Source organism: Bombus fervidus, chromosome 19 (assembly GCF_041682495.2).
Source record: "Bombus fervidus isolate BK054 chromosome 19, iyBomFerv1, whole genome shotgun sequence".
Lineage (NCBI taxonomy): Eukaryota > Metazoa > Arthropoda > Insecta > Hymenoptera > Apidae > Bombus > Bombus fervidus.
In genome coordinates, this window is record NC_091535.2 from 2,290,106 (window position 1) to 2,316,057 (window position 25,952).

Here is a 25,952-nt window from a genome sequence, read left to right on the forward strand (position 1 = left end):
CTGCCGGCGACAGAGGAGCCCGGTCGCTTCCGGAACACGCGAAACTCTCATTAACTTCGACCGGGCGCGATATTGTATTGCGCTTTAAAGTCGTTCCACGCTCCTTGGAGCGGAGACGCCGGCTGCGAGCGGCGGCGGCAACGACTTAAAAAAAGTTCCAACCACGGAGACCGGAGTTTAATGGGTGCCACCACAAACGACAACGTCGATACTCTTCAAGGGAGAACGATGAGCGAATTTCAAACGCTTCTGCATCGCAAAGCTATCCATTGCAGTCGTACGATATTTCATAGGATTCGTTGTTAACTGATAAAATTCCCTGCTATGCGTACGAATGTTCCTGTGTATCAAATACGATTCACCAAGATCGCACGACGAATATTTGATTGGTAAATATTCTTATTTCTTACATTTTGTACCTTTTTTTCTTCTCTACGCTAAGCGATAATGGGAAATTTTCAAACGTTTCTATGCTGGCAACAGCATGCACTGAAAGCACACGATATTTCGTTTAATATTTAGTGGTATTGTGTTTTATGCCCATTTCAATCAAGATTGGCAACTAAGTGATTGCGGATTTGTCAATACCACCTAATGACATAATCCGCAATCACTTAGTTGCCAACCTAATATATCGTTCACACGAATAATCCTCGTTTGGTATTTTATTTATTATTTGGCATTGGAAAATGATGAATAAATTTCAAGCTGTAACCAGGATGACGAGTAGAATTTTGTTTTTGAATTGCAGAAATATTCCTTGGAATTTCATATAATATTTAGTGATATTGTGTTTTATGTCCACTTCTTATATATTACGTTCAATCTATTAGGTTGGCAACAAGGTGATTGCGGATTTTGTCATTAGGTGGTATTGACAAATCCGCAATCACTTAGTTGCCGACCTAATATATCGTTCACACGAATAATCCTCGTTTGGTATTTTATTTATTATTTGGCATTGGAAAATGATGAATAAATTTCAAGCTGTAACGAGGATGACGAGTGGAATTTTGTTTTTGAATTGCAGAAATATTCCTTGGAATTTCATATAATATTTAGTGATATTGTGTTTTATGTCCATTTCTTATATATTACGTTCAATCTATTAGGTTGGCAACAAGGTGATTGCGGATTTTGTCATTAGGTGGTATTGACAAATCCGCAATCGCTTAGTTGCTAACCTAATATATCGTTCACACGAATAATCATCGTTTGGTATTATATTTATTATTTGGCATTGGAAAATGATGAATAAATTTCAAGCTATAACCAGAATGACGAGTGGAATTTTGTTTTTGAATTGCAGAAATATTCGCTTGAATTTTTCAATATCTAATTGAATCCATTATAAAGTGACATTCTACACATGTAGTTACTTCTGAACATGAATAATCATAACACATACGATTATTTACAAGGTTTTCAGCCTCTTTTATACACCGATTATAAGTGTTCACCTTACAACCGAATAATTTGCAAGAATTTCGCAATCAGCTGCTACTTTTGCGTGCACACTTTGGTATGGCGTGCAGGCGGATCAATATAAAATATTGAAATTATTACACGGTCTTCTTTATTACGAGTAACACCTTTGCCGACATCAATTACGTTCATACATATTATGCGCATTAATTTTATTTGCGCCCAGCCGATTCCGCTACTGGTAATTCTGCGCAAACGAGATTAATGTACATTAATTAAAGATGGGTGAGGGGAGGGGAATAGCGCGATAAAAGGACGTACCGTGCAAGAACCGAACTAAAAAGCATGCCTTTGTGATATTGAGCCTGGCGTGCCAGTTTGATGTTGTCCGGAAACCTCGATAGGGATCCTATCTAAATAGTTGCATACACATTACGCTTAGTAAACGATTTTACGTTCAAAGTGAACACATTATTCTAATAAAGCAGACCTGCGAGTATCTTGTTAACGTAGTTACGGTGATAAATGCACGATAACACGCGCTTTGATTTACGCCTTGTTTGCGTAATTGTTCTGAAGTTGTAGCATTAAAAGAATAAAATTCATTCCGCCATTGTATTCAAATTAATTTCATTCTTCATTCTTTTGATTTATACGGAAAATATTCTTTCACCAAAGAAAACTTTTAAATTTTAGATTGCAAAATTTGATATATACAATGTGACACACAGTAGCTCACCAGACAATTTTTATGAATATATTGCATTCGTTATACGAAGCTTCTTCAGACTTTGACTTTTGTGATTATATTGATAAATTTGAAGCTAATTTAAGAATTTCTATTGTAGAAATTAAAATATTAACCTCTTGAACGCTATGACCGTTCAATTTAGGTTAAACATGGCGTGATAAAGGAGACGTATGGATTCTGACATTTTGATGATTTCGTTGAAACAAAGAAAATTAATTATCAAACCAAAGCGGAAAGCAAAGCGTGTAGCAGGCTACAATGCCTTGATGGGCGCAGTTGATAAAATCAGTATAATTTTGAGTTCACTTGGCTGCGTTCGAAAAAGTACAAAATGGTATAAAAAATATTTTTTCCACCTCTTACACCTCGCTATATATAACGCATATATTCTTTACAAAAGTGCTAATAATAAAACTGGAACATTTGAAAATTTTCATCCGCTTCTCGTAAAAGATATTTTGCAAAAATACCCACCACGCAGAGTAGAGGTTAAAGGAGGAAGAGTTCATTCGGACGACCTTCCATTTAGGTTAACTGAGAGGCATTTCCCTGCATCCTGAGTAACTAAAGAAAATAATAAACGTTCTCCACGACGAAGATGCGCTGTTTGCACTAAACATAATCGCAGGACTGACTCGCGTTACCAACGCAAAAAATGTAACATTGGCTTATGTATGGAACTCTGCTTTCAGATTTACCATACAATACAAAATTATTAAATTTTCAGTTTAAGATATAATTTCAAACTTTGATATTGTTCATGTTATTACTGCTTAATGAAATAAATAGTTATTAAGGCTTTTCAAGCCACTACATAATTTATTTTAGTCACAATCGACATATTTTGCAATGAAAATTCAATCTGCTCAACTTGCGCTCCTTCGTAAAAGATATACAGTCCACGGTGTGCTTCTTTGTAAAGAGTGGGCCGTCCATGGCGCACGCTTAACGTCGGACAACGCAGCGCTCAAAGAGCTAAGACATCTAATTGCAGAATATTTCGATTGTAATACTGAAAATCTTTCCTAAGCTATCTCAACCATCCAATTTATACTTCACGAGGAATCACGAATTTTGCCTCAAACCCTCATTCCTCCAGCTGCTGAAACCCTTCAGACCAAAGTACACGAGTAACCCAGTATCAATCTCTACATTAACCCAGCAAATCCACAGTCCTCGAGGACCTGAATAATACGGGCCACCCCTCGCCACTTCCTTCACCCTTACCACTAAAATTCGCGATCCCCTCGAAAACCATCTTCGCCAAGTTTCTTCTCTCGGCTTTAATTTCCAATATCGAACAGTTGGATCTTTCAGAGTGGGAAAGATCAGCGGCACCGTGGTGGCGTCGCTGGACCATCATCGTATCAATGCGCGTTGGATTGACAGTGCCGCCGGTGATAAATGATATTTCCAGCGGTCCCTCTTCCCCGTGGTAGTTCCGCGTTCGCCGTCGATCCACCCCTGCTGAGAGAGAGCTCGATCGGGAAGAGGGTGCCTCGGACCGCTCGCAGTCTCAACAGACAGCGCCGAGAGAGAGACTATGAGAGAAGATATCCGCGGTGAGAAGTAAACACGTTATACAAACGAATGCGGGATCGATAGCGTTGCTCGGAATCCCGTGAAGACGTACTCGTCTCCTCTTTCTTCATTTTTCCTCTCGTCTTGTTTCCTCTCTCTGTTCATCGTTCGGGACGTGCTTTTTCCAGTGCGACTGTCTTCTCTTTCGATAAATAGACTCTCTTTAGATATCGCAGGATACTAGTCCGCGGGGCACTTGATGTTCTGTGATCAATAACGTTATATTGCAATGTAATTCTCCGATTTATCGAGTAAAATGATTTACTTGCAGCACGTAGAGATTTCCGACGGGGGTGTAAGTGGAGATCGTTGTCGGTGGTGGGAGGGTTGCAGGCAATGAAGTTAATCCTTGCTGTGGTTGGCGGGGTGAATTGCGTTGTTACAAACTGCAGGTGAAGCATCCGAACTTTGATTCATTCACATTCATTCATTTGATTCACAGGTTCATAAATATTTTTGAAAAGATATCTTGGCCATTTGCTTTGTTTATTTTTAATTCCTTTCTAATTTATTTTTATTCAATTTCCTAGATGAAATAATAAAAAAAAAACATATTATCCACTTTGACATTTTATAATAGATAAGAGAATACATAATGTATAAAAAGATTGTTCTTTCCAACAAGGATTAATTGTTAGACAGATAATTCCAGGGAGTCGTTGAAAGAACAGATCAATTTCCATACGTATGTACGAAATTACGGAAAAATAACATAAAATCATTTAGGTATTTGGCTAAAAAATACCAAGCGAGAAGATGGACGTCGATTTAGGTTATACGTTCATGAGCAGCAACAAATTTCCCATGACAAAGTCTCCTTTACAAAAGTTCCATGTTCACAAATCAGTAAGGTCATATTAGGAGTATTTAAATTTCAAAATCCTCAAGGGAAACAGTGTTGGTGCGCGCAGTTCGAGAAAATGAGATTTCGACATAATTCAAATCCCTGGATACATGAAATAATAAAAGTACTTGAGAGTCGAAAAAATGGTTGTCGATAAAAAGGTATAATAGGTGGCAATATTTACCTTTTTCATTACAACATTTCGAGTAGTCGCTTGAGATTTCTCGTACAACAGAAAGGTATACCGTACCATAAACGGACCTCATACCTGCGTTCTATGTTATTAAATTCTGGAAAGCTTGTTAAACGCGTCAGTTCTGCAGCCTGGGGAGCCAACGATGGAGTGGAATCGTATCTTAACGTGACGAATTGATGCTACCTTTTTCCGCACTCTTTCCAAGAAAAATTATTTTAAAACACAGGCCTTGCTGCGTTTTTTCAAATCATTAGATACTTTCTAATACGATAAAACTTCGTTTATGTTCGTTCTTTCATTTCAGTTACAACAAACTACATGAAATCTGTTGAGAAAAATATTAGGTTGGTATGATTACTAGTTCCTACATGCAAAGTTGGTATGACTTCTAACGATGCTCTTTTGTTTTTGGCGTCCGCCACGTGTTAATTATCTGAGTGTATCCGGTATGTTCATATGGCCGTACATGGTAGTAAAATACAGAATAAAATAACCGAGTCTGTGTGAATCTATTAAATATCGAACTCCAAAACCTATTTAACAACAAAAACGAATGAATTTTCATATTTTAACGTTGAAGAGAATTATCCTCTAAATCGGTTACGACAAGAACTCTAAGCTCGAGCAGATTAATGCACAGTAGGACTCCATTTATACGAAGTTTGTAGTTCGATATTCTCGAGCTTGGGCAAATTAAAAATTTGAAAAAAAGTTTGAGCATCGTTTTCTTTAACAATCACAGCTGTGAAAATGTATCCATTTACATAGATTGTTGAAATGGAAGTAGACTTATAACTACACAATGAACGTGACAAAGGGTATCGTATTTTGCTCCAGTTTCCTGTTTCTTTGACCGAGAGATCGGCCGCCCTTTGAACGATTGCTCAGCAGTTTTCCCGCTCCGCCCCGTAACGCCTGCTTTCCTCTAGTTCGCTGCCATTAAACCCTTGGCATGCTACTATATGCAGACCACCATTTTGAACTCTCTAATACGTGTGTAACCACCTTCCATATTCTAATAGCACTATCATTTGATTTTAAGCAATTTTTACCGCGTATTTTCAACCCTCGTTCTCGCGGTATCTGTGCCAAGCCTCTAAGCTTTTTTAAATAAGAGAATCTCGGGCAAACGTGCTCTACGTGACAAACAGTGAAGTTTCAGGCGAACAGGACTATAAAGTTAGTTGTGCGGCAACGCAAACAAAATATAAATCAATCGAACAATAATAGAGACCGTCTGGCTTGATCCCAATATTCCCAATTTTCCCAAATGGTCACAAACGCCGCCCTTGCTAGCGGCAAAAATTCCGTCCCTTTCGAGGAAGGTACACGAGGCGGACGAGGGCACACATATGTTACCCCCGGAGATGCCGCGCCATTTCACGCAATACGTAGCCCCAATTTAATTTGTCGTGCGAGTGAGAATCCTTATTCAAAGTAACTGGTTCGCCCCATGTCCCATTGCACAGATGTGTGCGCGCATCTCGATCCAATGCTTCTGCTCCGTTAATTTCCTAGTAATACAAACGAATATTCTATCGTATCGCTTTAATTTTCATTTCTACGAAATGTGTATCGTATTTTCGATCATCTTGCAAGTAAAAGATCATCAACGATCGTCCTTGAGATAAACACCCAATAATTCTAATAGATATTAATTTAGAAATTGCTTAATTGTAATATTAGGGTGGCAACTAAGTGATTGCGGATTTTATCATTAGGTGGTAATGAGAAAACCCGCAATCACATAGTTGCCAGCCCAATATTTCTTTCGATGTGTTTTTTGGAGAAATCCGACTTTCAAAATTATTGCTATTTAATGAAAGGGGAAAAAATGAATTAGAGGATGTAAGAATTAGGTGATTTTTGAGATATTTAGGACGAAATATTTCTTGAAAAATGATTCCGACGAATAAATTTTTACTTTTAATTCGAATAAACTTATCGATGGAAATTCAAAAATTGTAATTGAATAAATAATACTTAAATGAACAAGTGAAATTATAGAACGTTTTAGTATACAATATTCTACGTCAAAGACTACATTGAAGGGATAAATATTGTGTTAGCTGCCAACCCAATAGAAACGAATAAATCCATCGTTACGTTATTCCCTATTACTGCGATATATATAGTAAACGTATTATGGCAAGCGTAGATTTTAGTGAGAATTCGAATCACGCGAGCCTGTTTACAAGCGAAAGATCATCGGCGATCATCCTCGAGCGAAAAAAGCCGTGAATTCCCTTTAATTTTACAAAAATCCTCTTAAATGATCGGTGTGCACGTTATGAATCTCGTGGTGTAAAATAAAAAATTCGGAATTATTGGGTTTCGGGAATGGTCGATACGTCACATGCTTCGTTTTGAAGGTTAGGTACGTAAGCTTTCTCACATATAATTAATACCTTGAACCGCTGGGTCCGGCGTAATTATCGTCACAAGGCTTTCGACGAGGTACAGTGCATGATCGTGAATCTTAATTGCACAGTAGATTCGCGAATAAACCTGGATGTCTTCCTATTGACAGTGAAGCAACGAGAAACTCGTGGAAGGAAAGAGAAGCAAAGGAAGAAAGGAAAGAAGGGAAAAAAGCGCGCAGGTTCTTATTTACAGCAGGACCAGGCCAGACATAGCATTAAGCAAACTACCTGAACGACACCTGGGATGACGTATTGCAGCCAAAGTGCGCTGTCTTTATATTTTATGAGTCCGCTTCATAAATAGCAGCGTCCCTTAACAACCGAGGAGCTCGAAGACACGCGCCTCCCCACGTGTTATCCCCACCCCTGTTGTCGTCGAAGAGGAAGAAGAAGCCAGAACTGGAGGCCACGGTGTCTTCATTTTTATGTCGGTAGTGTCCCCCGCACGGTCTCAACGAGGCAACACCATAAACAGAATTATTGCCAGCTGTTCCCGTTGTTTTTGTGTCAGCCAGGTATACCAAGGGACGCAAGGTCCACCCGAAACGGACATTACTTTCCAAAAATTCTTTATAACAATGAGCAATAAAACTTTCACTCGTCACCCTTAACTTTACTTTTTCCGGAAATTTGTTCCGCACTTATCCTGCTACAAGGTCGTACAGTTATTTTAGACATTCTCTGCAAACATTTTACACGGTACAGCGAATCATTTGGAAGTCTGGACATTTTCACTATTTTTGGGGTTAGGGACCTTTAGGTAAGTCGGTGCTACGCTGACAAAGTAGTGACCTATAGTTAATCGAGTTTTAAGTTTACTGGATCCTAAGAATCTTTCATTTTTACTTTTAGACATATGAAATCATTTATTTTGTTATTACAAAAATCCTCGATTAATTTAGGATTATTTAGAGTTGCACGTTTGACTTCTCATGTTGCAAAATTATTGTCTTAAATAGAGTTATCTTCGATTTCTGGCGTTTTAACATGCTAATTACTGGATCCTAAGAATCTTTCATTTTTAATTTTCATCCAGACATGTCTTAAATCATGCGTATCATTTATTTTGTTATTCTAAGATTATTTTGGAACACCAAAGATGGAAAATGCAATTCGATGGAGGAATTTTTCCGTAAAATCCAGAATTCTTGCATATTTCATCGAATTCAAAATTCCTATGGAATATCCTGCCTCGAATTGCTCACTTGACCAACGAACAAGATTTCCATGGCGTCTCGCCCACCGAGAACATCGCTTCTCCTTTATCTAAAATCTCGCAATCCCTCACGCGTTGCTCAAGCTTTCATTAACGACAAGTCTGATGGCAAAAGTTACCGCGAGCGAGGAAAATTAAGTCAGTAGGTAAAATTATGGTTCGCGAAACGTTCTTTCGACCCTTGGTTTCTTCCCACAAGTATCGCCCTTTGCGGATTATTATTTATTATCACCGTGGCCATTTCTCTGTCGGGCACGCGAACCAGGATACGAGCTCTCCCAGCATCATTTGCGTGCTAGTGTGCGTAAAAACGTGTGTATATATACAAAAGGTCTGCTTGTACTCGCGTGGACGCGTGTCCATTCTGATCAGATGGCCGGATTCCCCGCTGATTTGGTCACCACGTCGAACGAAACATCAATCACTTTCTTTCGGGGTTACTTTACTATTTATAGTTTGTTCGCATGGTCGTCTATTATCTTCGGTAGACGATAATTGTTTCGAAGCGATATCTTTAACCATAAGCTGATCATTAGCGTCTGCTGCACTATCGTATCTCACTTAATTTTATCCTGGCAAGGTGCTCAAATCAAACGAGCTTCTGTAATTCATTTTGCAATCCAGGATACATCAGTGTGACTGTTTTAATTAAAAGTAAAGTTTACTAAACTAAAAAAAGTAAAGTTTAATTAAAGCCTATAAGTTGGAAACTCAATGGAATATCAGGACACTTTAAGACAATTGAATTGATACTGTTAATAAAATTTTATAGGTTAGGGGTATTTTATGTTTTATTGATATATTGGTATTAGTCAATTCTTGTGCAATTATTATAACTGATTTTGATATAAAGACAGGATACATCAGTGTGACTGTTTTAATTAAAGATAAAAGTAAAGTTTAATTAAAGCCTATAAGTTGGAAACTCAATGGAATATCAGGACACTTTAAGACGATTGAATTGATACTGTTAATAAAATTTTATAGGTTAGGGGTATTTTATGTTTTATTGATATATTGGTATTAGTCAACTCTTGTGCAATTATTATAACTGATTTTGATATAAAGACAGGATACATCAGTGTGACTGTTTTAATTAAAGATAAAAGTAAAGTTTACTAAACTAAAAAAAGTAAAGTTTAATTAAAGCCTATAAGTTGGAAACTCAATGGAATATCAGGACACTTTAAGACAATTGAATTGATACTGTTAATAAAATTTTATAGGCTAGGGGTATTTTATGTTTTATTGATATATTGGTATTAGTCAACTCTTGTGCAATTATTATAACTGATTTTGATATAAAGACAGGATACATCAGTGTGACTGTTTTAATTAAAGATAAAAGTAAAGTTTACTAAACTAAAAAAAGTAAAGTTTAATTAAAGCCTATAAGTTGGAAACTCAATGGAATATCAGGACACTTTAAGACAATTGAATTGATACTGTTAATAAAATTTTATAGGTTAGGAGTATTTTATGTTTTATTGATATATTGGTATTAGTCAATTCTTGTGCAATTATTGTAACTGATTTTGATATAAAGACGGGAAATTAAAAAAATCAACAAGGAAATTAAAAAATTAAAAAAATTGTAGAAAAGAACTCTATAACCTGCAACTTGTAACTTGTTCTTTCACTAATATTACTAACTGGCAAGTCATTTCTTAAAATTCCTCAGAAACGAATATAGTTTTTCGACAGAATTGAATAGCTTAGCTCTCCGTCTTAGGATTTAACTTATAACAGAATATTTGAAGAAAAGTACGAAGCAGAGGTAGAGTACCTAACTGTTAATTTTATGGCTTCGATTGTAATTTCAAAAAGAAAGACAAAGGAGAGGTCTCGATACGGTCGATGCGTTCAATGGAAGTTGCTGACCCTACTTTCATAATTCTTCAGCCTTCCTCGACCTTTCCTTTGCTTGTTTCCCTGGTCGAAAATGCGCCGGAACGAAAGTGGGATTAATGAAAATACAGAAGGTGGACAGGGGCAGAAGAGACGTGCTAAATGCACGTGTATATAACAGTAAAGAGAAGAGGGAAAGAGAGAGAGAGGGTTCAGCAGGGTTGATTAATCGTCGCCGGTCAGGCTTCTAGAAAGAGACGTCACTCGCAAGACTGCTTGCGTCTAGCTTTGCCGTACGCTCTTTGTTTACCAGCCCGAAATATCTATTTCCGGTCTTCTCCTTTCTTTCTCTAGAAATATTGCAAAACACCGTTCAAAAATTAAAAATTCCAACTATAGTCACTTGGATGAGAATAAAATAATTCGTAGGGAATAAAAATAACCTAATAGGGAATAAAATAACCTAACCTAAAAGTCACTTGCTTTTAATTACACATCAGCCAAACTAACCTCCGCTCTTCTAGCACTCTTGTAATTTACTTTATCACATAACGATAAGTCAAATTTGGTATTTTCTACAAGAACAGGATTTTAAAATTCAGTTAGCAAAATTATTTTCTCGTTTAATTTCGAAGCTAAACGTATGTTTTCTTCTACTTTGCTTTATCTCATAGCACGTTTCAAGGAAGAAGCCACGATAAGTCAGATTTTGTATTTTCTACAAGAACAGGATTTTAAAATTCAGTTAGCAAAATTATTTTCTCCTTTAATTTCGAAGCTAAACGTATGTTTTCTTCTACTTTGCTTTATCTCATAGCACGTTTCAAGGGAGAAGCCACGATAAGTCAGATTTTGTATTTTCTACAAGAACAGGATTTTAAAATTCAGTTAGCAAAATTATCTTCGCCTTTGATTTCGAAGCTAAACGTATGTTTTCTTCTACTTTGCTTTATCTCATAGCACGTTTCAAGGGAGAAGCCACGATAAGTCAGATTTTGTAATTTCTACAAGAACAGGATTTTAAAATTCAGTTAGCAAAATTATTTTCTCGTTTAATTTCGAAGCTAAACGTATGTTTTCTTCTACTTTGCTTTATCTCATAGCACGTTTCAAGGGAGAAGCCACGATAAGTCAGATTTTGTATTTTCTACAAGAACAGGATTTTAAAATTCAGTTAGCAAAATTATTTTCTCGTTTAATTTCGAAGCTAAACGTATGTTTTCTTCTACTTTGCTTTATCTCATAGCACGTTTCAAGGGAGAAGCCACGATAAGTCAGATTTTGTATTTTCTACAAGAACAGGATTTTAAAATTCAGTTAGCAAAATTATTTTCTCCTTTAATTTCGAAGCTAAACGTATGTTTTCTTCTACTTTGCTTTATCTCATAGCACGTTTCAAGGGAGAAGCCACGATAAGTCAGATTTTGTATTTTCTACAAGAACAGGATTTTAAAATTCAGTTAGCAAAATTATCTTCGCCTTTGATTTCGAAGCTAAACGTATTTATGTTTTTTTTTTCTTTACAAACATTGCTCGTCGTATTTAATGACGAAAGGCGTTATAATCATACCTTTAATATCTTAATAATAATACCTTTGGCTTCTGTAAAACCTTCTCACCTCAACGATTTACGAGACTAAGATCTTTGTCCTTGAAATATTTATGAACAATGACAAAACGAGTTGGTGTTTGTAGTCACGTGTATTTTATGATATGATACAAAAACAACCGTACAATACAAGTAATACAAAGTCAATCGTAGGTCGCTATAAACATTTTCGATGAGAATGTTCGATACTAATTGACAACTGATTCGCTAAAAGCTGATTACTGATCGTCCGAATTTAAATACTCGACTTCGCTTGGCGGTTGTACGTAGCGGCGATATTGTTTTGCCCGGAGTTTGTTTATTTCGTACATCATAACGGTGTCAACACTCCGAGGCAAAACAAATTGTTCTAATTTTAGTTTATTTTAAATTAGGTCAGGTTACAAAGTGGAATCAAAATAAACAAATCAGTAAACTTATATCCGTCGTAGTTTCCTTCGCTCCTGTTGAACCTCACACGGCGGGTGAAATTTGGCTTATCAATTTTGCCAGTATATCTCATGAGGTGGCGTGGAGTCAATGGGGTTGTTCGATGACGATAGGACGATTGGGTGCGCGCAGACCAAGGGACGTGCACACATGGTAGAGACATTGTGCGAGGTCGGGTGCTAGGGGAGCCAATATGGGTTTTGTGTGAATAGCGTTAATAGTGGGAGGGGATTGCGGCACAGATCGAAAAGCGAGTGCGTACATCGGGGGTGGCCTTAACTCTGAATCAAAAGGCAGCTGATAGAGGCGACACAGCAAAGCTCCCCTGCGGTAGCCGCGGAGTTGCACGGGAGGTACGTTGGGTACGAGGGTTGCTTGATCCTTGTCCCTTCCACCTCCACCAGGATACGTCTGTGTCCACGTGGTACCATAGTAAACCGGTGAAAGTTTGCCTGGAGCCCCTTTTTGGCACGCGTAGAACCCCCGTGTACCATAAATGGTCGAAATCGTCACAGGGACAACATCGTTTCATTTCATTGGAAGACGGCTTGGCGTTGACCTCTCTGTGCCTGCCGGTTGCTGGCGAGTTTATTTTGTATGGTGCTTGCAGTGCGGAAGGAACGTTCGCTCCTTCCTGCTCCCACAGTTGAACTTCTGACGAGATTCAAAGTGCTCCGTGTTATTCTTCAGTGAACGTTTGATGCGTAAGGACATCTTACGCTCTAACGAGTATCTTCGCTAGTTGTCTAACTCGCGTACGAGACCTGCACTCTTCAAGTGCTCCAGTTAGTGCAATTTGGAGAATTGTGTTCGCTATACCAGTGTTTTTTAGTACAATTATTCCATGAACATGACGAATGTCATGTATTTCGCTAACACTGATGGACAAGAGTTGTGGCCTCAGCCACCGAACATCGAACAGGGTGCGTTCTCCAGCGATCCGTATCCAATAGCGCATCAGCAGATGTATCCGGGTCCAAGTTACGATCAAGCGGTCGGTCAGGATTACCCAACTCCTCCCAGCCTTCTGGAGACCCTGTTGCGCCATGGGAAAGAGGCAGTGAGCCAGGATTACGCGTATTCTGGCGAAAAACTGGAAGTACCATTGGATGGACCAAGTGTGTGTAATATTCCTCCTCAGCCTGCACCTTACACACCAACGTCCTCCGCCAACAGAACGTCCCCCGTTATCGGTTACATACCGGACGTTCGAGAACAAGTTGCGCGGCCAGAAGTCCAAGGGGAACCCGCGCAGAACTACGAATGTTATCCCGCGCAACAGTATCCTAGCAGCTACGTAGCCCCCTTGATGATGGCGCCCGTATCGCCCATAAACTATAACATGCAATATACTTACGCTAGCTACGCGAATGATCAAGACAGCGAGAAGAACCGCCCTAAGGTAAACAAAGAATTGGTGAAGGAGCAGTATCGAGTTGACTACCCGTGGATGAAGTCCTATTCTAGTGGTTCGTAGCACCATCTTAATATTTCATATTTCGTAGTTGTATGTAATTCTTATAGTAAAGTATACAATATACAAATATATATAAATTCTTATAGTAGTATACAAAGAGAATTCTATGGGAATAATTAACTTGTGCTCCCATTAAATTACGGAAGATTGCTTAAGATTTGCTAGAATAATTTGCCAGTTGAATGTACATTTCTTTTCACCCGATATAACACGGAATATTAAATTACATTACAGCCAATAAACAGGGCATCGGGCACAAACGGACGCGGCAAACGTACAGTCGCTATCAGACGCTGGAACTGGAAAAAGAATTCCACTATAACACCTATCTGACTCGAGGACGTCGCGTCGAAGTGTCGCGGGCTCTGTCTTTAAGCGAACGCCAGATCAAGATCTGGTTTCAAAATCGGCGGATGAAGGCGAAGAAGTGTGCGAAATCGGCATATTCCTTAGAAGTAAAATCGGAAAACGGAAGTAGAAATGCCTCGCCTGTGGATGGCTTAGCCGCAGAACCACTCGTACCATTACCAGTGGTGCAACTGGAACAAGCTGCAGCGGCCGTTCAGCCAGTTGCAGCGGCCGTTCATCCAGTTGCAGCGGCCGTTCATCCAGTTGCAGCGGCCGTTCATCCAGTTGCAGCGGCCGTTCATCCAGTTGCAGCGGCCGTTCATCCAGTTGCAGCGGCCGTTCATCCAGTTGCAGCAGCGGCCGTTCAGCCAGTTGCTGCAGTGGCCGTTCAGCCAGTTGCTGTCGCGCAAAACGACGGGCTTCACGAGGCGTATCGTCAGTATTGCTGTCAGCAACAACCTGCACGCTATGGCGATTACTACCAGCAATAGGACTAGTCAAATCTGGATCGTTGCATTAATTCCTGGACACTTTTAGCACTGTACATAATATCCAAAGGAATTAACTGCTAGCAGACGAGAGAAATATAAAAATATGGTTAGTATAATTGAAATTTGTGATTGTTTCGGTGACGTGTCGTTGCTTTCTTTTGATATTGTATTGATGTATCTTTAGATATATGTGACGACAACAAACAGATACATTCAAACTATTCGATATTATCTCCTCAAGAACTTGGCTCGAGCTTGAAGTAGTTTCATACGAAATGTTCAGATTCAGTTGAATTGGAAAAATTTGCAAGATTCTTTAATAAACGTAAACTTGCGAACGGCGTATGGAAAACTTCGAGGTGTAGCATAGATCGTAAGCAAAGAACGTGGTGTTCGGAACAAGATCAGGTCAGCTGACCCTGCAACCACTATGATTTATGACCAAATGAGCTAAACAGCCGAGTATCCTGCGGCTCAGGTATCCCGAAAGCGAGGTCGTTCACGGCGCATTTCGCTCGGTACACGGTCCTCGTCGATAGGTTCGCGTTACAACACACGGTATCTCGAAGAGAAGCGCCAGCGTCCTTTCGAAAATATTTTGACGCGTTCGCTAAATTTCATATTTCACTGATTAATGACACTGACTCAGCATTGCTCGAAAATTCATGGAGGATTTGTAATTTAGAAATTCTTTAATCGAATATTCTATAGTATCTCTGAATGAAATTTGATAACGAAGGATGTTTAGAAAACGAATGATCGAAAGAAAAATTGTTCCGACTGTCCCGTTAGAGGTTGCAAAATATCTTGAAAAATGATTCGTAGAGTTTCTAACGAAGAAAAGTTTCTAATTGTAAATGTTCTGTGGACAATCACTTGGATAGGTTAGGCAACTTCGTAAGATATATCCGTCGATAATAAGAAATGTTTAAAGCTGGAAGTTAGTTTAAAATTGACGGATATTTGGTTGTCAGCGAAGGCATAGAACAACGTGGGGAGTCAAAGTTAAGGGATGTAGAAGAGTGGGGAGGGGGAGGGGGGGACACTCGGCAGCTGCGCCGTTCACACGAAACAAGATGGCCGAAAACGTTCCTTGCGCGTGTACAAACGTCTATCTTACGCGTCGTTTTTCCAAGTAATTTCTAATTGGTAAATTAAATTAAATAGAACTGCTGCTCAATTCGTGGAACTTTGTGCGGTCGAAAATTTTCAAAGCGTTTCTTTGTCATCGTTGTTGGAAAATAGTGAAGTGCGTTTTTGAATGAATGGAATCTCGTAGACCCCGCGAAAATGTAATCGTCAGTTCATGGCTTCTTGTTTGATCTAATACTGGTATCGAAACCCCGGTGGTAATTATCTAAATCTATAGTTTTTTTTTGTAGATTCCGTTTTTACAATAATTCCCGGTTAACAGTAGTTTGTAAGTGCATGGACAACGTTTAACGTTCTTGTTTGTTAATTAAATAACGTAAATGTTTATTTAGAATTTTTAAAATGATAATTTGTATATAAAATAACGTACTAGCATCAGCATAGCTTTGTAGCAACCGTACAATTAATTTACTTTGTTTGATATATATATATATATTTGTTACATTTGAATTATTTACGAATTTCTTAATTATTATATATAATATAATATATAATATATAAATTAAAAACAAGAACGATTTATCTAATACAACGAGAAGCCAGTAAACGGAAATCACATTTCCCTAGAATAAATTTAGACCGCCAGCGAAGATTCTCGTCAGTGAATTACCAACAGCCGCACGAAAGATTGGACAAACGAGGCCGGTGAATCGCGAGTCGTGTCGTCGTTATCGGTCGATCGCGAGGCGTCGATGGCGATCGATAAAACATTTTAATGGGGATCGCGGTTTTCCTTTATCGTGAGGATTCCTCGTGCACGACAGCTCGTCGGCCTTTAACTATACATCTCGCGCTCTTTTCTTATGCAAACGCAGCAGGGTCCATGGAGTGGAGGAGAGACGTGCCATTTGCGAAATGGTCACGGATTCTCGACCAGAAAGGAGGGGGGAGAAAGAGAGTAAGAAAGAGAAAGAGAGAGGAAAAAGGGGGGCCGAGTAAAGGTTTGTATAGAAGTGTATAAGAGAGGCCGCATCGCGAGGAAAGAGAGAGCAAAACTCTGGGACGAACGGCGGCAACGAGAGTGAACCTTCGGTTTCTAGGGGTTGGACGAAGAGAGCGAGGGTCGATATTGTGCTTGACAGATAGTTTCCCATAGCTCCGGCAATCCATCATGGCCGGCACGCGGATACGTATTGGTTTTTCTGCAACGCGTCTTAGCTGTGAACCTCGAATTGAATATATTTTTTTCCCTCCCCACTCTGTCCGGGTAACCCGCGCGGAATTTATCAGCCCTCTTGTTCAATTGCTCCCTTTTCTAGCTGAGTTTATAAGATTTCATTCTTTTTCTCTTTTTTTTTTTTTTTTTTAATGATTGACAATTTTATCAAATTTGACTTTTACGAGATACGATAGAATATGACTCGAAGTTAGCTTTATGAGAATAACTGGTTTGTTGAAATCCGAATGAGGAGATGATATCCTATTGTGAATGAAACTATGTACACGTCACGTCTTAGAAATTGCGGCAAAACCGCATTTTAATTTAACTATTATTGTTTTTAGTTATTATTATTATTTATTAATGCGACCATTGTCAGAGGGAAAATTCCCTTTTAACGATTGAAGCAAGGAATATGTGGTTTTTGATTGATTAATACAATATTAATCTTTTATATTGTTTTTAACTATTGATTTTTTATATTTTAAGACGTCTGAGTTTGACGCAATGAGTTTGAGATGAGTTGAGATGATTTGAGATTTTGAGGTTAGACTATTTTCATCGATAAAAATCTTTCAGATGTATTCATCGATCTAAGATGACCTATTATATTAAGTGTTAATAATGAATAGAAAGGAATATCTCAAAGGTTATGTTTCAACTCTATTACCGTGCAAGAAGCATGAGCCCACGGATCCGCCAACGACAAAAAGAGAACCATTGACCTGGCAACCCTTATTTATGCAAACACATGAAACTGTCCACGCAGGGGTTTAATATATGAACATCGTGACAGGCGCACAACCACGACAAGATCTACTTACATTAAACCACTGCCTTCTAAACTTGGACGAATCATTGCATCATTGGTCACTAGCGTGTCGTACGACTGAGGGCAGCACCAAGTTCAGTATGTTCATGCGAATTGAGATTAGTATATTCCATTCGAACCGAATTAAGTAAAAAAACAAAACAATAGAGCATATACTACATAATATCTAATACATGCTATACTATATAATATACTATACAATATATATTATAATATGTATTATAATATAATTGTATATATAATATATAATATAGCATTAAATATTCTGTATCATATATAAAATATTTGAACCGTTGTGGGCAAATAGAACTGCAATTAACCAACGAGTATATTTGAGTTTCAGTCTTTAACATATCTTTTGCATGTCATACAGCTGATGGAGGTATCAGATTTAGTATGTTCATGGAAATTGAAATGGCTATATGCCATTAATCGAATTAAATAAAAGAACAAAAAACAATTGTACATATATTACATAAGTATGAGTTTCAGAAATGAAAAGAATAATAATTGTACATATATAACGCAGTATTAAAATTTTTGCAACATATGTAAAACGATTTAAACCCTTGTGGGCGAGCAGAATTGTAGTTATCTAAGGAGTATGCATCAATTTGAATCTTTTACATATTTGTAAAACTTTTGCATGTCATACAGCTGATGGAGGTATCAGATTTAGTATGTTCATGGAAATTGAAATGGCTATATGCCATTAATCGAATTAAATAAAAGAACAAAAAATAATTGTACATATGCTACATAATATATAATGCATACTATACTATATAATATACTATGTGATATATAATATAGTATTAAATATTCTGTAGCATATGTAAAATATTTGTACCAGTGAGCAAGCAAAAAAGTAAAAAAAAAAAAAAGAAAGAAATTGTATATATGTAATGTAACATTGAAAATTCTGCAGCATATGTAAAACAAACTCTTGTGTTGCGACCTTTCACGTATTTGTAAAACTGCATAAAAATGTATATATGCCATTAGTGAGGAAAGAGTAAAATTGTGAAAGGATAGAGAAATACAGAAATGATTACTGAAACTAGAGTTAAATATATTTCACAGATTTACCCACCCATTCTCATCTGTAGTTTAGAAGTCACTCCAACCCATTCCTACTTACAAGTCATAAGAAATGTACTTCACGATAATTCGTTGATTAAAAGCCGCTATCAACGACGATGATTACTTCCCCAAAGTACTTCTGGTTGGACGAGCGGCAAATATTACCGCTGGTGAAGGAAGAGGAGAAGAAAACGCCGCGCAAAGCATCCCCTTTCGCGTCGCGGAGAGGAAGGCATAACAGATACACGTGTCCTGGCGGCTCTGCTTTGCGACACGTGATTCATGGGGGTCCCGATACGTTTTTTACACCTGAGACGGCTTTATTAGAATTTCTAATGGGACGAATGGAGAAACAGAGAGGCGGAGAATGGACGAACGTCGAGCGCAAGAGAGACACCTTTGAAACGACAAAAGAGTGACACGCGGCCGCGAGGCAATGCGGATCAGACCGAAATGCCCCGACCGTGGTCGACTTCTTTCCAAACCGATTCCCCCTATGCCTTTGGCTTTCATTACGTCAGTCTGAAATACATCGACGTCCTGACGTGATGACTTCGTTATCTCGACCTACGTCCCGAAGAACGTACATCAGCGCGACTCTTCGTAGTATTCTCCGAATGCTATGGGACGTTCGTAATTTTCATCGAAGTATAATTTGTTGCTCGTTGGGTATTCGAACGTGGCACGAAATTCGATCGAACATGTAGTAAATGTAAATCGTAATGGCGAATGATTGTGACGAGAGAAGCATCTATAACGTAATTGATTTATAAAATATTTTGAAGTAATTTACAAAAAAAGTATAACTTCTCCTAAGTAGAGTATTTTAGAATAAATTACAAGTATATCGCGGACTTTTCTACAATTTCATATTTTTGTCAATGTAGAGAAATGGAAGCTACATTTTCTTCCATCCACTGAATATCATAACAAATATATTTCTGTGTATTTTTACGCTTTTAAATTCCCTGGAAATATTATAAACCCTGTATAGAAAATCTTTGTTCGAAGAAAATACCTGCAAATAATACATCCATCTCCATTAGTCCAAAGAGCGAACAATTTCAAACGTGACTTATTCTCGCCAATCGCTGTTCATCCGAATTTTATTATCAAATGGTAAACTGCAACGATGCAACTGTATCCGGTTCTGGCTGCGAGAATTCATTGGAAAGGAGCCTGCGGAACACCGGAAACACGGACCCCCAAGTCTGCAAGAACAAAGCGGCATCGTCGGCGCGATGACGAATCCGCAAACGTCCTGGCAATGATCGCGCTTCCAACGACTCGACGGTGTTTTGCGGCGAGAATGAACCGTGTCTGATCCGCGATCACTTGTCAACCTCCGTCTCCCTCTCTCTTCCTCTTCGGCGAACGAGTTGGTTGACGCGCGCGCGCGCGCGATCGTTCAGGGCACGCCACCGCGACGTGGAAAGAGAGGACTAGAAGGATGGTAGGTGTAGGACAAATACCGGGCTCCGAAGTGGCGAATACTGAAGAGGTGGTGGGGATGGTAGCGTACACGTACACAACCGCGAGAGAACTTAAAGAGGAAGAGATAGCTAGTTTGGTCGACGATGGTGGGGCGCGACAGTGCGGTGGTGGGGGGACGCGGAAGAAGGGTGGGGCGGCCGGGGGCGGGCGCGCGCGACAATTCAACAGGAACGGACGCACTTGCCACATCTGGCGAGCGAGTGGCATACTAGTGGCTTTTCGCTCGCTTCTCTCATGCTTCGAAATTATCCATCTATGGTCGAAACGCGTAGCGATGATTTGGCGAGAATGTCGCGGCGAAATATCGAAATCGTAAAGATAAGGAGAATGTAACAGGATCGTTTGAAACGCAACACCGACTGTACAAGGAGTAGTCAGTTGATAAAATAGATGAAAATAATGGATAGATGGAGCAAAGGGAAAACAGGAAGACGATGATTTAATTACGTGAAGCGTAGTCGCGAGGAACGCGGAAAATATGCATGAAAACTGGCCGAAGTCGAGCACGAAGAGTTATCCGAGAGAAGCAAGGAGAGCTCCGCCTCCTCGGCCGTCCCCTTCGCTCCGGAACCCCACCGACACGTCGCCACCCCGCGGTGCCCCCCGTTTGACCAACTGGCTACTACGTCACACATGCTTCTGCTTGCTTCGAGCCGCCAACTCCGAGGCTTTCCTCTCGACCGGCTCAGTCGGTTCAGTGAGTTACGAGTTGCGTCCGGGTTCGCCGTACGTGCGATAACGGGGGCGTCAATCGGATTGCGCGATTGGGAGAGGATTCCTAACCTCGTGCACGCTTTCCTCTCTCCTTCTCCGTCTTCTCTATCCATCTTTCTCTATCCGTCACCCTGCCTTTTCATCTCTGTTGCTCCTTCCTTCGGTCCGTCTCTCTCATTCGGCTATGGGCAACAGGTTTGAATTTATGGGACAATAAAGAGTGCGGTGCGTAGTGCGCGCGTGTTTCCCTCTTGCTCGCACGAGCGCTCTCCTCTCTTTCCCACCAGCGAGAGCAGCCTCGTTTCTCCCACGGACACGTTCCGGCTCCTCTGCCATCAGAGAACACCGCGCCGGAGACTATCAAACTCTCATAAAACTGTCAGCCGCGGCCGGCCGGCTGACTTATGCGCATCCCTTCTTTCGTTCGCGGCTAGAGACCCGTTTGCTGCTCGACGCGTATTCCTTCTGAAACACGGGGCCCGCGAAATGCGGCCGAAAGTGGCTCGATGGCAGTGATATTCCTTTGGTCGCGAGAAATTCCGTCTAAGAGAAACGAAGAATCTACATTCCGTGGAAGCAGCAGCCCTTCAACTCGGAAACTATCGAAGACCATCGTCGTTTAAGCTCGTTAAATCTTGAAGATTTGGTCGAAGACACAGGAGGAAATTAAAGGTAGCAATTGAAAACGATGACGATCGCGCGATACCGCTAACGTAACGAGAAACGAGAAATTGGAAAAAGATCGAAGCGATCGGCGATCGAGCAGAACGCGACGGTAGCATCTCGCGGGGAACCACCTCTTCTTCCTTCTTTCGACGGCACGAGGGTGTACGCGGAAGGGGGCGCGTGCGCGCGTTGCCCCCTCGCAGAGACGGCAAGCGGAAGACTACTTCTTGGTGACGTTGCGGCTAGAAGATTGCAAAGGAGAAAACGACAGCAAAGCAGAAAGAGAGAGAAAGAAGCAGCGAGATCCTCGCCCCACCATCGGTCCTCGGGGCTCCCGAATATCTCTCCATTAGCCCCCCTGACTGTGCTATCCCCTCTCTGTGACCCCACGGATTTCCTGTCCTGCTCGCACACCCCTCTCGTCGGCTCTTGTCACGTCGGGTAGCAGCCAGGCAACACCACCACACAAGCAAGCAGCAGCAGCAGCGCCAGCAGCAGCACCAGCACCACACAGACCCGACGGAGACGCAAGGAACGGGGTTGAAGAATCCTACGCCGGCGGAGAGACCAATCAAGGTTTGACGAACGACGGGGATTGGTCGAGGCGCTCCTCTGACACGCAGAGAGCGCGGGCACGTGACAAGCTACCGCATACACCGGGCCTCCGTTGGATCGTAGCGAGGCCTTCAGTACGATACCAACCACCCTCCGCGCACGCAACAGGAACGGTGAACGCCGAGCCGCGGCAATAACGCTTCACCCCCTAATGCGGTGATATCGGTACACCGGCATACCGACGATTCACCGCGGACAGAGAGTCATTCGCCACGGTTCCGTCTTCCGTCATACGACGATCGCGTTTTGTTCGTTCGCCGTGTACATTCTCATTTTTTCGACAATCTTTCTGTCATACGCATACGCATCGCATCGGTTGGTTACGTTGGAGATACGCCGTATCGCGAACGCCAGCATAACCGCGGATTTCGTGCATACGCTGTTTCAAAGGACACGCGGTGATTCGTGCGAATAAATCATCGAGGAAGAAAGAAATAAAGAAGTGCATGGGGTCTGGTCTTCAATGGGGCGACCCGATAAGCCGGCTGTTACGCGCTACTGCACGCTGCCTCGACGAGTTCTCTGTAGGTAATTGCGACTCGTGAGGTCGTAAAGAAGCAGAAGACAGTTTTATAGCCTAGGCCCACGTGGCCCTCGTAAACTCGACACGGCTCAGGTCGGTTTAGACTCTGCCCGCCTGCCGGTACACGACTGCGTCTCCTTCTATTCGTCGCGATCCCCCTCGTTCATTATCGAATCGTTTAGGGACGTGTTTATCCGCGTGTAACGGGCTGCGATAGGTGTGAACACGGCAAACGAACAAGAGAACGGTGAGCTGGTTTTTATCCCTAAACCAAGTGATAGCAGCTAATATCCAAGGTTCCTCTGTTATCGGCAAGTGTGACATGCTACCGTTCCCACCGTCATCGTCCTCGTCTTCGTCGTCGTCGTCGTCGTGAAATCAACGACCAGCGATGACAGGCTCTCGTATTTAACGACAGTGCGTGTATCTTGCCGCCATTCCAGATTAGATCGGTGGTGTTGTTGTCGTGGAATATCGAATCGTAACACGTGTGGAGCGAATCGGGTAACAGTGACGTTGACGACGGGTGCACTACTCGCGTGAACTATGAGTTCCTATCAGTTCGTCAATTCGCTGGCGTCTTGCTACGCGGGGCAGCAGACGCAACAGCAACCACGAGCCACAGCTAATTCGCCTGGAGAACCGATGCAGGCGGCATCGCCTGCAGGTGGAGATTATTACAATCCGAACGCAGCGGCGACCAGCTACCCTGCACCGTGTTACTCTCCTCAGCAACACTATCCTCAGCATCCGTACGCCACACCAGCCTCTGGAATGCAACATACAGCGCCTACGGGTATGATAGACTACACGCAGTTGCAGCCACAACCTCGACTGAGCGCAACGACAACCTCGCAGCAGCACAATTTGCACCAGCAGTCGCAACATCATCCGCAACAGCATCATCCTCAGCAGCAGCTGCATCAAGACCCGACGACGCCGCTTCTTCAGGCCGCGTCCGCGCCATCGGCACCGTCCACGTCGAGCTGCAAGTACGCCGACTCGACGTCCTCAACCAGCGTCGCGTCGCCCCAGGATCTGACCACGTCCACCTCCAGGAACAGTCCGACCCCTCTGGTAGCACCTGGCACCAGCAAAGCCGCGTCAGGCCTCACCTCGCCGCCTGGAAGTTCGTCGAGGTCGTCGGTCGCCGCATCGGCCGCCTCACCCGCAAGCGGAAGTTCCAGACCTGTAGCAGAGGGAAGTTCCACACTGACCACCGCGTCATCCGCATCCTCGCCAGCATCCTCGACCTCCAGTACCTCCAGCACTGGCAACAACACGTCGAATAAGACAAACCCCACCGGCAACGAGCCTCCGAAGATCTACTCATGGATGAAGAGGGTGCACATCGGACAGAGTAAGTCCCGAATCTTTTCTTCTTCCTCTTAACTCAATCGCTGCGATTGCATTTAATTGCGGGTTAAGGTCGGACGGTAGACGAGCTTGGGCCAAATTACTCCGCGAATTGGTCCTAAAGACAGTAGACTGTTCGATTCGAAGAGATACTGGCGGTCAAGTTGTTAGGAAATTATCGCAAGACGAGCATAGTCTGTGTTTTGCGGCTAGAACGTTAAAACACGGTTATTTTGCGTTTCCTGGTAGGACACGATTATTAACGTGCACGTATAAATTAGACTCGCTACAGTTTTCGTTTTTACCGATATAGCAAGATCCCATTCGAAGGAGAAGAAATATAAAATAACATTGTCAGTATCGCGAAAGATATAAGATATCGCGAAATATCTCTCGCTTTTTTATCATTCTCCGATTTTCGTTTCCGGCGACGCGTGCACGAGTTCCTTAACTGTGATTGGCCAAAAGAAGTTTCGAATTTCTGGAAGTCCGACAGTTCTCGTGTTTCCTGGAACACGGGAAGTGTGTGGACCACCATAAACGAATTACTCCGGACGCACACGCACGATGGACAAAAAAAGGACGACGTGGAACCACGCGAAAATGGAGATTCTGTTAGGCCGTAAATCGTGCGTCGGCTTGGGACACGATCGGCGATAAGTCATCGCGTAGATCTACGAAAGAAACGTCGTCGTGGTTGGGTAAAAGTAAGCGGTCGGTGATTTGTTTTTCGGCGCCACGGAAATTTGTGCCAGTATGTCATAACAGGAATGCGGGTCTTAGCTGACTGTGTGATTACTTCGCGGCGGCCGCCATCTTAAATCGCCGTTAAATCACGCATAAAATATATTAGCCGAGCGATTATAAATTTCGATACTCGTCGCTGATAGCGGTCCTCGTTCGTATATCATGCGCCGTGATGTCCCGATGTTGCAACTATTTCAAATATTCTTTATCGTTTCTGTGAAATTTTTTGATGATCGTTTAGTAGGTAAATCGAGATATAAGTTGGCTGTTTTTTTTTTCGATATTAAATGCGTATCGCTTTATGAGCGGCTAATGGGTTGGCACGCGGCGAAAAAAATTTATCGGAAGGCAATTTGAAGCAATTTGCGTCGGGGCAAAGTGTAGTTTGTAAATGTTTCCCGTTATCGCGCAATGGCCGACGTGTAAAGACGAACGACGCGCAAGAATAGCAGAAAATAATCGATAGAATAGCCTCGCTTCTCGAAACTTGCTGGGAATTACGTGACTATCGTGTCAGAAGTAAGAGAAGAATAAATAGAAGCTCGGGAAAGGTGACGAGCGAATCAAAGTCCCGAAAAATGATAGACGCGGATAATGTGATGTTAGCTTGGATTCTGATAAAGATGGCGATAAATACGTCTTCTTTTAAACGATAAATAAAAAATTGCTAAATTTTCTACTTGTAATTTTTTACAAGTTTTACAAGATTTTTCTGACACAGATTTTTGAAAACTTCGAGTGTTTGAAAAAGTTCTTCTTATTTTGATAAGCGGAATTTGTAGCAGGAATCATAAATAGAAGAGAGCAGAGTGAAATGGTGTGAGGGATCAAATTCTGGAGAAAAGAAATAGGAAACCGTAGCACTTGAAACATCTCTTCAGCCACCTTTCCTATCATAGAATTTCGATGCTCGTATCGAAAATTGAGACCTCGTTATTTGAGAGAATTTCAACGCTATATTTTCTTTCAAAGA

At 41.3% G+C, this 25,952-nt stretch overlaps 1 protein-coding gene and 3 long non-coding RNA genes across 6 annotated transcripts in view; 2 read left to right on the plus strand and 2 right to left on the minus strand.

Moving 5' to 3' along the window:
* LOC139996838 (uncharacterized) overlaps window positions 1–25,952 on the minus strand; it is a 396,216-nt gene that overhangs the window by 313,107 nt on the left and 57,157 nt on the right. The window lies entirely within an intron of this gene.
* LOC139996853 (uncharacterized) lies at window positions 302–2,897 on the plus strand. The gene is made up of 2 exons (XR_011802412.1): window positions 302–389; window positions 2,706–2,897. It is a non-coding gene; the product is annotated as an uncharacterized lncRNA (long non-coding RNA).
* Window positions 2,705–20,866, minus strand: LOC139996852 (uncharacterized). Of its 3 annotated transcripts, none has more exons than XR_011802410.1 (3): window positions 19,883–20,866; window positions 4,023–4,143; window positions 2,705–3,961 (listed from the first exon to the last, which is right to left on the minus strand). It is a non-coding gene; the product is annotated as an uncharacterized lncRNA (long non-coding RNA). The 3 variants fall into 3 exon arrangements; XR_011802411.1 differs by lacking the exon at window positions 19,883–20,866 and adding an exon at window positions 4,870–6,338; XR_011802409.1 differs by lacking the exon at window positions 19,883–20,866 and having other exon boundaries at window positions 4,023–4,266.
* Window positions 21,069–25,952, plus strand: part of LOC139996818 (uncharacterized) — a 57,441-nt gene continuing 52,557 nt past the window's right edge. Inside the window, exon 1 of the mRNA XM_072021332.1 lies at window positions 21,069–24,236. Within this exon, the coding sequence (XP_071877433.1) occupies window positions 23,423–24,236 (814 nt within the window). The 5' untranslated portion in view covers window positions 21,069–23,422. The remainder of the gene's footprint in view (window positions 24,237–25,952) is intronic.